At 37.5% G+C, this 16,091-nt stretch overlaps 1 protein-coding gene across 3 annotated transcripts in view; it reads left to right on the top strand.

The window, feature by feature from the left end:
• robo4 (roundabout guidance receptor 4) overlaps positions 1-16,091 on the top strand; it is a 110,293-nt gene that overhangs the window by 40,044 nt on the left and 54,158 nt on the right. For all 3 annotated transcript variants that reach the window (XM_012966984.2, XM_002937520.4, XM_004916033.4), the window contains exons 7-12: positions 341-462; positions 1,178-1,403; positions 5,284-5,405; positions 9,453-9,624; positions 10,752-10,943; positions 15,212-15,254. In XM_012966984.2, the coding sequence (XP_012822438.2) occupies positions 341-462; positions 1,178-1,403; positions 5,284-5,405; positions 9,453-9,624; positions 10,752-10,943; positions 15,212-15,254 (877 nt within the window). The remainder of the gene's footprint in view (positions 1-340; positions 463-1,177; positions 1,404-5,283; positions 5,406-9,452; positions 9,625-10,751; positions 10,944-15,211; positions 15,255-16,091) is intronic.

Genomic DNA, 16,091 nt, shown 5'->3' on the forward strand with positions numbered 1-16,091 from the left:
CCCCATTGTGGTGGTTGCTTTATGACAGTTACCAGTTGCTGTTATACTGTAACACTGGGTTAATTAAAATAACTTTAGCCTATATCACTTTGATACATATGGAGAGAATCTATTAGCTGAATAACAGGCCTGATCAATGAATGAATTGATAAGTGAAACATAATAATATAAGGATTGAACACTTGACTCTTGTCTGCATGACTTACTTTCCCTTTTCATCAAAGAATTTGATTCTATTGTATTGATCCGTGCACTCATAAATGCCAATATGAAATTATTCACATGCACCTTCAGCAAGTAAATATATTAAGCAGTCTCCACTTAATATTTTTTTTATTAGATCCTTTGGATACTGGTCAGATAGAAAAGGAGAGACAAATCTATAGAGAATTAATGGGTGTTCGTGTTCATTTAGACAACATCACAGCACTTCCAAGCGCATCAGTCTATGTGCACTGGCAGGTAAGATTCTCGTATTCAAAGAAAGAGAATTCTTTGCATCTCATTGTAACATTAAAGTCTATGGGGCAGATTTATGAAAATGTGAGTTTAGAGTTTAGTTTATCAAACATTGGGGGTCATTTATAAAGTTCGCACAGCAGATGTTTTTTCACAAATGTTTGTTTGTGCATGTTTCCCCTAGATGCTTACATTTTGCACTGCTGTGCCAGTCTTTTCTTTTTTTGCAAATTGCAGTGAAATGCGAAATGCGCCCAAAAATTTGCAAATGAGATTGCGATTTGCATGAGAATGCCCTCTGTGCGTATTTAATATGAACAAATAAAGTGCAGATTTTCTCTTTGCGAATATAAATTCACAATTAGCAAAATCAGTTAAGCGATTTTATGCCAATAAAGTTGTGGCGTAACTCCGAGTTACGCCACACCAGTCTTGTCTTGATATATAAATTTAAACACAGGCAGGGCAAACATGTTCACTGTGTGAATAAGTATGTGCTGCACAAATTTTATAAATGACCCCCCAGTGAGTTTTAACTTTTACCCATTGATAAATAGGCTTCAAGAAATTCCATAGGAATGAATAGAACTTGAGTGAGTTTTTATGTATTTTAATAAAGCTGCTCCTATATATCATTAAACAATAAGGTAAGGTGTCTATTTACCTATCTATCATCTATTTGTGGACCTAATGTCTCATATTTATTTGACTATTTTAGGTCCTAACGGAATCCCCCTTTACTGAAGGATATAGTGTATTTTACCGCACACTTTCTTCTACTGAATCTGAGTGGACAGAGTGGACAAAGTCTAGGATCAATGAGTACAGCACTGTTATTCCATCTCTATGGAGGGGACAGAAATATGAGTTTAAGATCCGACCTTTTGCTGGGAAAAATTATGGACCTGACAGCAATATTAAACATCTCAGAATACCTGAGGAAGGTAAAAGTCTGTGTGAAAGGACATGTAAAGCCTACATTTGTCTACAATGTATATCAGTTGGGCACGTCTTGGCCACCCAAATGGCATCATTTGTACTGCATATATATCCCCTCTGTTTGCCAGCACCATCACATTTTCCTAAAGCAAATAGCAGCTTTCACCCGGCGGCCATTTTTCCTCAAATACATTTAAATCTGCAAACAGCATACACTAACTGTCTGATAAAAGTTCTGCTTTGTTTGAGCTGAGCTCAGGAGAGAAAATTAGGAGAAAAAAAATTGAAGCAGACAGCAAGAGCTGAGTTTTTATGGGAACCAGCAATGCTATCTCTTTACTGGCTGCTAGACTGGAGGGCGTCTTTAGTAATCTGAGCTTATAACAACTGAGCATGCCCACAAGCCAGAAGTCAAAGCAAATTCCTGAGGGAGGGGGCCAAGTGGGTTACAGGAGGAGAAGGAAATCTAAGTGATTAAGGGGATGTTGCAGCCTTACTATTAACCTCTGGACAACCAGTGTGGCAGGTATTGAAAGATTTCAAAGAGGCTGTTCACTGATTAATTTTTTGTGTGTGGGGTTTACATGTCCTTTAAATATAAAATATTGGCAGTAAGTAACACAAGTAAATGTGAAATTCTGCATTTTGCAATGGCATGCAAAAATTTGGTGCACAAAAATGGTTGTTGAGTGAAGAATAATTTTCTGTTGCGTCAAAAAAGTCAGGTGTGTCCAAAAAGTCGTATGGTACTGACATTTAGTGAATTTTTCGCTGTTTTTTTGCAATTTCACAAATTTTTCGGCAAAGCAAAATGGTACAGATTTGCTCATAGTTAGTCTAGTTGTCTATTTTTCCGCAACCACGCCCAATTTTTCAGCGCAACAAAGAAATTTCAGTGCAACAAAGAAATTTCAGTGCAACAAATTTTTCAGCGCATATTTTCACGGAAGTTTTGCAAAACTATTCGCCAATGGCTGCGAATCCATGCCTGGCGAAAAAATTTCCTCATCACTACTAGCAGTTAAATTCAACTTCTTAGTAAAAACCCTTTCATTCAGATGGGTCCTTGCTGTATGCTGAAGGTAGCGATCACTCAGTTTACACGAACTAGGTTTACAGTTTTACAGGAACTAGGTTCCAGTGGTTCTTTATCTAGCTGATAACAATTATTTATGGAACAAGTATGGTACAGAATTCACACAATTACTTTGTTTCAAGATGTTATAATAACTACAAAAAAACTACAATACAAACTGAAGCACTCACTCTAGGGTTGCAGTGTCAGTGGTCAAGACCCTCCAAGGTGAGGTATAATGGGGGACTCATTTATAAACACTGGGCAATTTTGCACCTGGGCAGTAAACCATTAGGCTGATGACGTACCATGTGTATGGCGTATATTTTCAGCAAGCTGAAAAACACCTGCTGAAAATATGCGCCATACGCACCATATGTTCCTACGTGTGCCTGCACCCGAATGAATAGAATATGCTCTGGTGCAGGCACATGTAGCTGAAATCTGCATAGTCTTGCGTGTTTATACGTATTTCAGCAACATATGTCTGCAGCTGAGCGTACGCCATTCATTCAGGTGCAGGCACAGGTAAGAGCGTATAGTGCATATTTTCCGCAAGCGTTTTTCAGCATGCCGAAAATATACGCCATAACACGCCCTTAGCAACTAATCTGTGATTAGATTTTTCCAACCAGCTGCTGGTAGATCAATAAAAGCAAACCTCTAATTGGTTGCCATGGGTTACTACCCAGGTGCAAATGTGCACAGTGTTTATAAATGACCTCCACTGTCAACTTCCATCTACACACTTAAGACCTTAAAACAGACCAAAAGTCCTGGACTTCTGCACTCCTTGCTAGAGATGTTTCTGCTCTGCTAACTACACTGACTATCTTTTCCTCCTTGAGTGATTAAATGTAGGATCTAGCCTGCAACTAATTAGTTCTCGAATACAGTTTTTTGGGGTTTTTTTTTGCAGATGTCTTATCTCTTTTCCCTGTGTCCCTTCCCTACCCCAGTGCTCCTGGCACCATCTATGAGGGAAGCCTAAGGGGACTAACATGGCAACCTCTCTATCTTATAAACCGTTAGGGGGTCTCCAGGGGAGATTCATAATCTACAAATAGGGAGTTACCTACACTGTAATGTAGAGACCTGCGGCTATTTGTGCATACCCAAATGCAGCCTTTGTTTGTGAAAATGCCCTCACCTCTTCATTAATAAGCCACTTATTTCCCATCATTTTTACACACTTTTTCTCTCTTAAATAATTTTTCTAAAGCTTAATAAAATGCTTAAAATGCTCAGAATTTTGCAAACTTATGATAGTGATATGCTTTTCTTAAATTAAAAAAAATATTTTGTCATTGTTGACAATTTCGATATGTAGTTACTTATTGGTAAAATAGCCTCTGCATTTTCATGTAAGGCTTTAATATGTGATTTGCTTTAAAAGGTAATAAAAAGCACCAGCATCAGACAGGATCATCAGATCATCAGACATCTATTCATCCAGTTTAATATTTAGAAATCATTTAATGTAATTTCTATTGCCTATGTTACAGCATTGTGTCGTTACATTTCAGTGACTTTGACCACTAGGTGGCATGAATAATCTACTTACATAAAAAAGCTTATTTTCTGAATAAGGAATGTAGCATTGGAAAGACAAAGGGAAAGAAAAGGACAGCCTCAGCAATAGGCTTTCTCGACCTAGGTTCACTTACTAAAATCTATCTATCATCTATCTATCATCTATCTATCATCTATCACAGTAATGATGCTTCATTGTTATTTGTATATGACAATAAACTTGAAACTTGAAACTATCTATCTATCATCTATCTATCTCTCTCTCTCTCTCTCTCTCTCTATCATCTATCTGAAACAATAAATGCAGTATGTATAGTTGTTTCTAAATGCTTCAAAAATATTTCTCAGCCCTACATAATGCAACCCCTTATGGTACCTGCAGGCCAAAGAAAGGATACTTTACAGGGGCCCCTGTATCTTCTGTTGTTCCACTCATGCTTCTTCATCTTTTGACACATCAAGCATCATCTCAGCACACAATAATTATTGGTTTGCTTGATCTGTTACAATGAGGTTCTACGGATTGGATTAGGATCATTATTTATAAAGAGTGGATAAAGAATATTACTCAATAAAATGTTTTAATAAAATAATCTGCTTATATCTGCATTACCCTGTTACAGTTAGTTGTAAAGCATTGTCTGGTGACCACTGAGGTATCTATTATATGTTTTTTTACCTTGGCTAGGCAGAAAAAACATACATGTTTTGGGGATAAGTATGTATTTACTCATTGAGTTGCACATCCACCTATCACACTCTACCCACCAACCTTCTTTTAGTCTCCTGCAGCCATAATTCCACTAACCTCATACCACTTAAGGTGCCCATACACTATAAGATCCGCTCGCTTGTGGATGTCGCCAAGTGAGCGGATCTTCACCCGATATCCCCACCTACGGGTGGGCGATATCGGGTAGCAAGTAGTTTAAAAAAAAGATAATCTGATTACCGGATTACATTTGCGGCCATGGGGCAGTCGGTTCGGGGACCGCATCAACGAGCCGATGCAGCCCCCGATCCGACTGGATTTTCGAGATCTGGCCAATTTCAGGGACCGATATCGGCAGCTATAATCGGCCCGTGTATGGGGACCTTAACTCTCTGTAATCCTCAAAATTGATTTTTTTTTTCGATTCAAACAATTCATCAGTCCAAGCAGTCCAATAAACATAGCTCAGCTTCCAATAAACATAACTTTTTACTTCTTTACAAGAAATTGTTAATATTGCTTTTAAATAAGAACATACTCCCATTGATTTTATTGTTTCCTTTAGTTCCAAATATTGCTCCACAGAACATCAATGTGACTGCTGTGGAAGGAGGAAACGGTACAATAGTTGTGAGCTGGGAACCCCCACCAAAAAACATTCACAGCAGTAACATAAAAGGTTATAAGGTAAGATGCTTTTGTAACTTAAAGAAGCTTTTTTTTTTTTAAATTATCATTAAATAAAGCAACATTGTTTAATATTATATGTTAGAAATTCTAATTTTAAGTATGTGTAATTTTATTCAGAGAGACAGAGTTTTATTAAAGCTCAAACTGGGAAAAAGTACCCTATGGGGCTGATTTACTAACCCACGAATCCGACCCGAATTGGAAAAGTTCCGACTTGAAAACGAACATTTTGCGACTTTTTCGTATGTTTTGCGATTTTTTCGGATTCTTTACGAATTTTTCGTTACCAATACGATTTTTGCGTAAAAACGCGAGTTTTTCGTATCCATTACGAAAGTTGCGTAAAAAGTTGCGCATTTTTCGTAGCGTTCGAACTTACGCGAAAAGTTGCGCATTTTTCGTAGCGTTAAAACTTAACGCTACGAAAAATGCGCAACTTTTCGCGTAAGTTTTAACGCTACGAAAAATGCGCAACTTTTTACACAACTTTCGTAATGGATACGAAAACTCGCGTTTTTACGCAAAAATCGTATTGGTAACGAAAAATTCGTAAAGAATCCGAAAAAATCGCAAAACATACGAAAAAATCGCAAAATACCAATCATTACGAAAAAAACGCAATCGGACTCCATTCGACCCGTTCGTGGGTAAGTAAATCAGCCCCTATGTGTCAGATGCTTTAATTAAGAATACTTCTTCTGTACCAGGTACAATTGCTGGTAGAACAAACCTACTGACAACATTTGGGGGCCCATTCATTAAAGCACGATGACCACGATTAGAAAAAATTTGTATCTTTAAAAAAAGTACAACTTTTTCATGATACGTTCGTTATTCCACGAAAAAGTTGTACTTTTCGCAACAATTAAGAAACTTTTATTATTCATTCAAGCTTTGGTATCGTGGCTATCTTTTGGCCAGGTTGGAGCTGCAGAGACCCATTGAGTCCTATGAAAGGCTTCCAAAATCATGCATTGAAGTCAGAACGGTTTTCACATCGTTTATGATTGTTCCGATACAAAAATTTTGTAACTTTCAGATCGTAACTGCAAAATACCTGTTGCTTTGTTTTTCAGGAGTAGCCCAAAGTTGTCTTGCAAGAAACCGTTGGGTTCCTTAGGAAAAACAAAGCAATGCATATGTTTTCCTACCAGCAACTTACATTACTGCCAGTAGCAAAGCATTTGCAGGAGATAATTTGCCAGTAGTAGAACAGATTTTTGGGGGGCAACTAATCACAACGTGTGACATCACCCTAAAATAACTTGAGCCTACTCACTTGAGTCCCTACTCTGATGGGAGATCACTTGGTGTACTATACCCTCTACTCTTGTTAACAGAGCCCATACCCAGGCTAGCTACCCTACTTCTCACTCCAAGAGTGGGATATAACATATAGCTTACCCTTGGTCTAACTGGTGCTCATTCATTAGGTCTTTACTCTCAGTGAGTTAATCTCCTATCTAAGGTCCCACTTCTTACTGAGGCTCCCTAGCACCATTCACACTCATTCATTATGTGGAGGCCAAAGATATTAAACATGGCTTCAGCTTACCTTCTATAGAATAACACGCGACAACCCTGTGTTCAGTTGGGATTTTCAACCTCTCACATGAAATGTTTTATTTATATAGGACCCTAACCCTCCATAAAACTGTTTTCTTTGTAACTGAACAATTACAATAGAAGTAAAACTTAAAAAAGACTTTCTTGCAAAATTTGTTTACAAGAAAACCGGCAACATAAATCTGCCAGTAATATAAAACATAATGCAGCCTTAATAAACATTCAATGAGAAGGATTTTTCAGTAAAATACGTTTATATCTAAACAGGATGAAGCTCTTAGATGCCAGAGGATTTTATTTGACTCTTCCGTTAATGCACAAATATTAATGTCCTATTACATTTTAAAAATATAGTATTCTTTATCATTTCTTTATTTTACTATCTGATGTACTCTTATCAAGCTGCCGTTTATAAAACAGAAATGTCAGGTTTATCTTTGCATATATTTCAAAACCACTCAGTGAGACTGATAAAAGCCCTTAAAAAGCTTTTCAGGATCCCAAATGCATGAAATCCTTCTAATACAAGATAAATATTCAAGCTTTTTACAAATTCTAATTACTATATAATATGACTAGAATGTGACACCACTCCATTACTTTCGGCAGATAAGGCTTTATTAATTGCTTTGTAATTTTCTCTTCAAATTAACATATACTTAGTTTGATGCATCAGTTGAGAACAGTAGATACAAATGCTCTGTCAGTGGGAAGCATTTGATTCCAAGCATGAAAATGTACAGACATTAAGAGATGGTTGATATGTTTAGGTAGAAGTTGCTATGGGTTATTATGCCAGAATTCATTGATCAGAATTCTATTATGTGAGAGGTGGAACATCGATATTTTGCACAATCAATAATCATTCCATCAATATCAGACCTGATATTCCCAGGAGAATACATAAATGCTGGGCACACTGTAAATTAACATAATAAATAAATGGAGCAGCTGCTGGTATATAATTGGTCAAAATCAAAGTATTTGAACATAACCAAAATATATACTTTTCTCTTCTTTAATATTGTTTTTAATATTGTTACCTCTAGAGTCAGAGGGTTTTGCTGCTGCTGCTTTTAGCTAATCCTAACCCCAAACACCCATACCCATTTCCTTTATAGCAGCCTGTCCTCTAGATTTGCTATCTATCCCAATATGCTTTCTTTAACCTCTTCTACATGTATTGAAAATCATCCCACTTTCTAGCCTAGCTATTCCCCATAACAGGGGCAGGATCTCCAATGCTATTCTTGAATGTGCTCTTACCAACACTGTGGTCCTCATGCCATCACATTCTGTGTCTTGCACTATTGTTACAAAAGTCTAAATAATCAGTTGTCTCTGAAACCAGGTGAGCATAATAACAAATACTTTAAAAGTTGCAAAATATTTCAAGGGGAAATCGCTATTATGAAATTAATAATATATATAGGTATGCTGAAGATATGTTCCATTTATTCTATTTTCATTTAAATGAGAGCTTGTGTTTCTGGGAAAAGTTTAATGCAAAAGTGATTCAATTTGAAACATTAATTATTCATCGCTTTGAACTGATCATATATTATGGCAGTGTACTGTTACTTCCTATGGAATAATATGCATAGACAAAACAAGAGAAGTGTTATTGGAAATGGCAAAAATATCACTGTATTTCAACAATAACTTTTGAAAGAAACAAGTCCTAGAGATTTTGAGCAACTCTTTGGAGTTTTTCTGTATTAACCCATTAGGGCTCTGGCACACGGGGAGATTAGTCGCCCGCGGCAAAACTCCCTGTTCGCGGGCGACTAACCTCCCCGAGTTGCCTTCCCCTGCCATCCCACCGGCGAACATGTAAGTTGCTGGCGGGATGGCAGATGTGGCGGCGCGATTTTTTTTCCGCCGATTTCCCAAAATCGCCCCGCCGCGTCTGCCATCCCACCGGCGACTTACATTGTCGCCGATGGGATGGCAGGGGAAGGCAACTCGGGGAGATTAGTCGCCCGCGAACAGAGAGTTTTGCCGCGGGCGACTAATCTCCCCGTGTGCCAGAGCCCTTAGCCTCCAACACTGTAGTAGCACCAAACCACCACAATAATCCACAAGTTCTAACAGCATCTTTTTTCTAAAATGTCGTATCTGAATAAGTCCTTGTTAGGCACACATAGTTTCTGTCAGCATAGTTTTGCCAGATTTTGCTACAATCACATCCCATCTGGCAAACAACTGGTAGCACCAGTACTCCCATTTTTCAGCCCCCATAAAGTTTACTAGTGTATTTTTTGTCTCAGTAGTGCCAGTACCCGCATTGTCATGTGGCCCCCCTGCATCCTGTCAGTGTTACCTGAGATTCTTACCTTTTCTGTGGTATAAATAAATATACAACAATTATTTTGTGACATTTGATATTATATTATTGTTACACAAATTTATGGAAATCTTAAATAAAATCAATCCAGATTTCTCTCCTTCTAATAGTCAATAATTTGACACTTTTAGGTCTGGTGTTTTGAGAATGAAACACATCCTAAAGCAGACTGGATAGTGGATGAAGAAACCAAGAGTCTAGAAATTCCCATGTTGGCCTCCGGCATTAAATATCAAGTCCAAGTAGCGGCTATAAATGATGCAGGAATTGGAATGCCAAGCATACCTAAATACATAATGATAGGTAAGAAAGTTTCATTATTTGCTGAACAAATAAAAAAACTTGATTAATGGCCGTATACTGGAAAATTAATTTAGCAAGCCTTACACCAGAACAGATTACACATATTATTTTAGTAAATATAATTACAGATGCAGTTTACTGTAAAATGGGCACCATAAAAAGTGGATAGAAATTGGCATATATTGCAGATCCATGTTTCACAGGATTCCAAACTTGACTAAGATTCCAAATAGGCTTTTGCATTTCAAGTACACAGAGGCCGAACAGCCCCCTCACCAACCCACTAAATAGTGACTGTCTATGTCATCTCACAGCAGCCCCTCTGGTAATCTGTCAACTCTGGCAAATGCCAGTCATGGCTGTAGGATTCCTTTGAGTTGTTAATTTCAAATTTGGTTATTTTCATAATTGAGTTGATCTTAAGTGCACTTAATATATCTGATAAGCTATCTGAAAAGCACACACTTGCTTGTAGTCTCCCTGGTTATTGTGTTTGTTTAGTTTTTTTAAGTTGAACTGACCATTAGTGTTGGCTTCATATGCAATAGTGTTGGCTTCATATGCAAAATATCAATACACTGATCCACAATGACCTAATTTGACCGGATCCACAATGAACTAAATATTTGATAGGTATCAGTTCAGCCTCAGTGAGATTTTGATCAACCAAGTCTGATAAACTGTTCAACCCATGAACACAAAAGTCTTGCCCTGGCTTTCTTTCTGAGTTGCCCAAAATTAAACCCTGGTTGGCTCATGACCATACCAGCTATCAGTAAGGATTGGGCCAAGGTTTCCTAATAACTGACTGATTAGCATGATGGCCTAGTGGGTTGCATTAGTGTAATTTGCTCATCCATGTGTGTGGGGGAAAATTGTACAATATCCTTCCACTAGGTCCATGAACCCATTTAGTCAGACAGGACAAAGATTCTTTAGTGCATGATCAGATTTCCCCCTGTCACACAAGGAAATACTTCTTGTAGTAGTCTCCAAATAGGTTCCATTGTTTCCAGCAGGGCTTTACTTGTCCACATGGGAAAAAACTACAAACCTATATCTTGCAGTTTACCCCAGCCCGTACATATATTTCTAAATAAACTATTCTTTTGTTTTTTTGTGTCTAGACTCACCAGAAGTGAAGGAGGTAAAAGATGAAAATATATATTTTGAGCTAATCCTGCAAGTTGTGCGTCACCCAGCATTCATTGGAACTGTAGGAACCGTGGCCTGGATATTATTAATGGTTGCAGCCGTGTATGTGTGTCAGCGTCATTCTAAGCGCTATAGCACAAAACAACACAGTATATTAGGAAACAGTAAGCATTTATTATCTCATAATATGTTTTAATACCATTGTTTGCAGTTAACTAGAGAACAGTTGTAAGCTGAAATATTGTATGCATATACAAGATAGATATGGACATGTACAGTTATGGAGTTCCAAAGTATAGGAGTCAAGCAGTAACACGGTGTGCTGGCCCAATAACACATAGCAGCCAATCAGACATGTTGTTGATTTGGGCTACTAGACATGGGAAAATGCTGCACTACTCATTTCATGTATCTCCACTCCCCAAAAGTCTACGCCTTTACCACAGATACCCTGGGGAATGTGTCAAGCTAGGGTGACCTGTGGGGTATGTACAGTGAAACTGCAGTTATAGAGGCTTTAAACTTGTATAACTGCCATGCCTGTCCAACCATAATGTACTTTTCCCCACTAAATGGAGAAATCCCAACCATCTAATGGCTGAAAAATACTTGCAGATTTATAGCAAAGTGCTCTGCACTCTGAAAGCTCTGTTGTAAATCTGCTGATAAACATCTCCTTCAGTGTGTAGTGGCACACAGATGGCACACTCGAGGGCCTCTTTGTCCTTTTCTAGCCCTGTGATTTAAACGCACATTTCCCCCATGCTGTATGACTTTGGAATGTGATTGCAGCATTAATACTAATCTTAAGGAGAAAAATGCACCACTAGGAAAAAATCATTTAAAATATACATGAAAATAGAAATAAAAAAATAAGAAATTTTCATACATATTTTATGAGTTGAATGAAAAGCGTCTGCGAGAATAGGCCCTTTGTATATATTTGTGCATATTGCATCTGCAATACTCACATATTCATATGCAAGCTCTAAAGTGCTATGTAAATACTGAAGAATTGTCAATATACCTTTAGAATACATAAGGATGATACAATATTTTACTCAAAGCTCCTTTTAGCTAGATTTTTAGAGTTTTTATTTTATTTTATAATCCATTCTAAAGGAAGCACAAAAGATGATTTTGTTTACTTGCAGAGATAGCTTTCCCCCAAGGCTAAGTATATCAAGATTTTTTTTTTTCAATTTCTCACTGGATGCAGAAATGCTCTGATGTATCAGCAGGAAAATGATGTGCTTTGTGCAGAAGTGAACATGTACAGATTTGGATTCTTTGCACATGTATCGCAGAAAAATACCCATAAGGTTTAATGCTTGCTTTTCTAACATAAAATATAATGCTTTTGTTGCTTTATATATGTATGTTTACATTCTAAAGTGCCTCGGTTTGTAGTGTTAATTACCAAAGCTGTAATTACAGCATAGCAGGTAAATTAACATTGCCTTATCTGCACCATGTTGTGAAAAAAAATTAGGATAACTGCAAGCTCATTTGTGACCAAAGGTATAACAACAGAGACAGCATTCCCTGAAGCTGCTAGGGGATAAGGAGAATACAATAACCCAAATGAATACACAATTATTGTTCCCTGTTTGCTATATAAAATCAGTATCACACAACACATTATATTTTGATTATTTTACCAGAGCCCTGGCTTAGGTCCTGGGGAACATTGTGCTCTGAAGCCCAGCAATGGCCATCAATAAAAGATACCAATATCCACTGTGTATATTATATAACAGCTCAGTAGAATCTATTTTTGCAGTCTGACTGCTTCTATCAACATCATGAAAGCTTGATTATCTCAATAAATACTGTTATTTTTTGTAAACAGCAAGTGGCTAAACACAAAACAATTTTTGTTGGGTAAACTGACTCACCATTACTTCATATGGGAGCTTCTTAGTTAATATTGACTCTTATGGTGCCCATATACCTTAAGATCCACTTGCTTGGCAATGTCGCCAAGCGAGTGGATCTTCTCCCGATATCCCCCACCTACGGGTGGGCGATATCGGGAGAATCCAGGCTACGGTGGGTGGCAGGCTTACGGTGGGTATAGGCAAAGTCATCCGGAGACCGCATCAACAAGCCGATGCGGTCCCCGATCCAACTAGATTTTTTAACCTGCCCGATAGAGATCTGCCCGATTTCAGGCCAGATATCGGTCGGGCAGGCCCGTCGGTAGTGCCCATACACGGCCCGATTAGCTGCCGAACCGGTCTAAGGGACCGATATCGGGAGCTAGAATCGTCCCGTGTATGGGGATCTTTATGTTTTTAAGTTTTATCTGCCTATCTAGGCTTCATTCAGTATGAGGGATGGTCACTAACCAGCCTGAAGTATTAGGAGCTGCAACTCCTACTAGCTCCTGGGTGAATCAGCCTATAATAAGTGTGACATGTGTAATCTAATCCAAATCTGCTTGATTAGTGAATTCCACAGACCAAGCAGTCAGATCACGTGGGTCAGTTCTCTAGTCCGTTTCACTCTGTACACACTCTATCAAGAATTAAAACATGGTTCTTTTTTACTCACTTTAACAAAAAAGGCTTTATTCACCAAATAAAAAAAGGTGCCAATTGTGAAATTGCCCTCTACCTTTTGCATCCTGACTGTGAGTTGGGCACTAAGGTGCTGCATTCATGCAGGCCTATTTATCTAATCTTGAGTCACATGTGTGCTTATTCATTAAAAAACTCAACAAATTAAAAAATATCAATTGAACACAGCAAAATCACATTCCACTCATCATTATTAATGAGTTCACAAAATTATTTAAAATTTGAAACACTCAAATCTCTTACATTTTTCAAGGACAACTCCCACTGACGTCTAGATGAGCTGGCCAGCTTTTAATAAATCTCTAACAGTTGAGTTTAGGAAACTCTCAATTTGAGTTTGTGAGTTTTAAAGAAAAACTCCAACTGGAACAATGATAACTCTGCCTTTAAGGGGTATATTTATCATGCTGTGTAAAAAGTGGAGTGATGTTACCCAGGGCAACCAATCAGCAATTAGATTTCAACGGTTAGAAAGCCAGAGCAATGCATTTGATTGGCTGCTATGAGTAACATCACCGGTAATGTTTTACTCCACTTTTTTACACAGCATGATAAATATACCCTATGGGGCACATTTACTAACCCACGAACGGGTCGAAATGAGTCCGATTGCGTTTTTTTGGTAATGATCGGTATTTTGCGTTTTTTTCGTATTTTTTGCGAATTTTTCGTTACCAATACGATTTTTGCGTAAAAACGCGAGTTTTTCATAGCCATTACGAAAGTTGCGTAAAATCTGGCGATTTTTCGTAGCGTTAAAACTTACGCAAAAAGTTGCGCTTTTTTCGTAGCGTTAAAACTTACGCGAAACTTCGCACCTTTTAAGTTTTAATGCTACGAAAAAGGCGCAACTTTTCGCGTAAGTTTTAACGCTACAAAAAAATCGGGCGATTTTACGCAACTTTCATAATGGCTACGAAAAACTAGTGTTTTTACGCAAAAATCGTATTGGTAACGAAAAATTCGTAAAGACGCCGAAAAAATCGCAAAAAATACGAAAAAGTCGCAAAATGTTCGTTTTCAAGTCGGAACTTTTCCAATTCGGGTCGGATTCGTGGGTTAGTAAATCAGCCCCTAAGAGTGCAAGAGTCTATTCTACATACAACACTGCCCGTGTTTAGCAGCACTGTGGTGGTGGCCAAGGAATGCCCCCCTAGCTTGCTCATCTATCTGATATGAAGGCTAGGCAATGCCGGGGGCTGCAAGGGGCAGGAAAGCCCTTAACTTACGGTACATACTTTATGTACTAAGCAGCTTTGTGAGAATGTTGCACTCTGCACCTTCAAATAAATTTTAATCTGGCTGTATGGCACATGGGTAAAATTTGTAATTGAGTTTGGGGCAGTAGTAAATAGACCCTCAAAAGTTGTATTTCTTCACAATTTCTGTTTGCTAGACAAAGTGGTATAAATTGTGTGAACTTTTATGTACTGACGTCTTGTTATTATCATGTATGCAATGTCCAGCTGCCATTGCTTTAATGTAATCCAGTTGCAAAACTATTTCATTTCTGTGCCATTATTTACACATTTGTAGTGGAAAATACTGTATGTAGCTGTTATGGGCCTAGATGACTATTTTGCCTTTCAGCAGATTAAATAATAATTTAAAAAGTGTGTGTATTGGTTAAAGGATTTGTTTTGCCTGAAGTGTTCACCTTCCAATTGATGTAAAGAATTATATTAATTATTTTCCTGTGTTTCAATGTATAGAAACTGGTAAACAGCATGAAAAACATTGCAGTAACTGTGTTGACCTCCTATTAGTAAAGTTTGTAAAACAGCAATTGCAATTATGGAACACATGTTTAATAATGAAGTTAAGCTGCTTTCGTTTATTTCAAATTTTAGGTCTTTACCGGTTTGCGAGTGAAGATACCATAATAAAGCACAGGTAAGTGTGTGAATGTTTTCATACCCCTAATAATGACAAGCATGCTTCCTGGCAGCTTTATTCCTATCACTGACTGAACTCTTATGGGATTATACTATAAGAGGGCTATAGGTGGACACATGCATTTTTGTAGCTAACCTGAGACAATGTTCTGATTGTACGCTCTAACCAGCAGGGACCCTCTTCCGGCTTGTATAATATTTGTGTTTGGAAGTATGCACTCTTATGTGGCATACTCTTATATTTTACAACAGGGGGTGCATTATTTCCTATAATTACCTCTTAATATTTTCATTACACAACTACAAAGTTATAATAAAGTAATGGTTTATTGTCCCTTTAAAGGCAAATGGCACACCAGGTGGATTTTTTTTAGCAATCACTGTGAAAGGTTTCAACTGTGATAAAAGTCATAATTTCCATTTCCCTTTAGATATTAATAGACACATCTACCAGAAATGGCAGTATTAACAGTATAACATACATGATCAATAATGTTTATTGGATTTTACAGTTTTTTTCTCCATGGTATCACAGGGGTAGTATTGAGTAGCAAAAATGTTTTTATGTTTAACTATTAAGCACACACACATATCCCATCCTATAGTGAAAGGTAAGAGAAAATTGAAATAGTTCCCTTAGGGTAATGTACGTGTGCTCTAAAATGATGTTTCTATAGAGGTGAAAACCATTTTATAAATAGGCAGAATGGCTGTGCCTCTTAGAAATGGGATTGTTTTTATAACTCAGATTGTATTCTGAAAAATATTTCCTCATAATCGAATGTTATTTGTTCAAATGTGTTAACTTCTGAATTACACTATATGGTCAAAAGTA

Source organism: Xenopus tropicalis, chromosome 7 (assembly GCF_000004195.4).
Source record: "Xenopus tropicalis strain Nigerian chromosome 7, UCB_Xtro_10.0, whole genome shotgun sequence".
Classification (NCBI taxonomy): Eukaryota; Metazoa; Chordata; class Amphibia; order Anura; family Pipidae; genus Xenopus; species Xenopus tropicalis.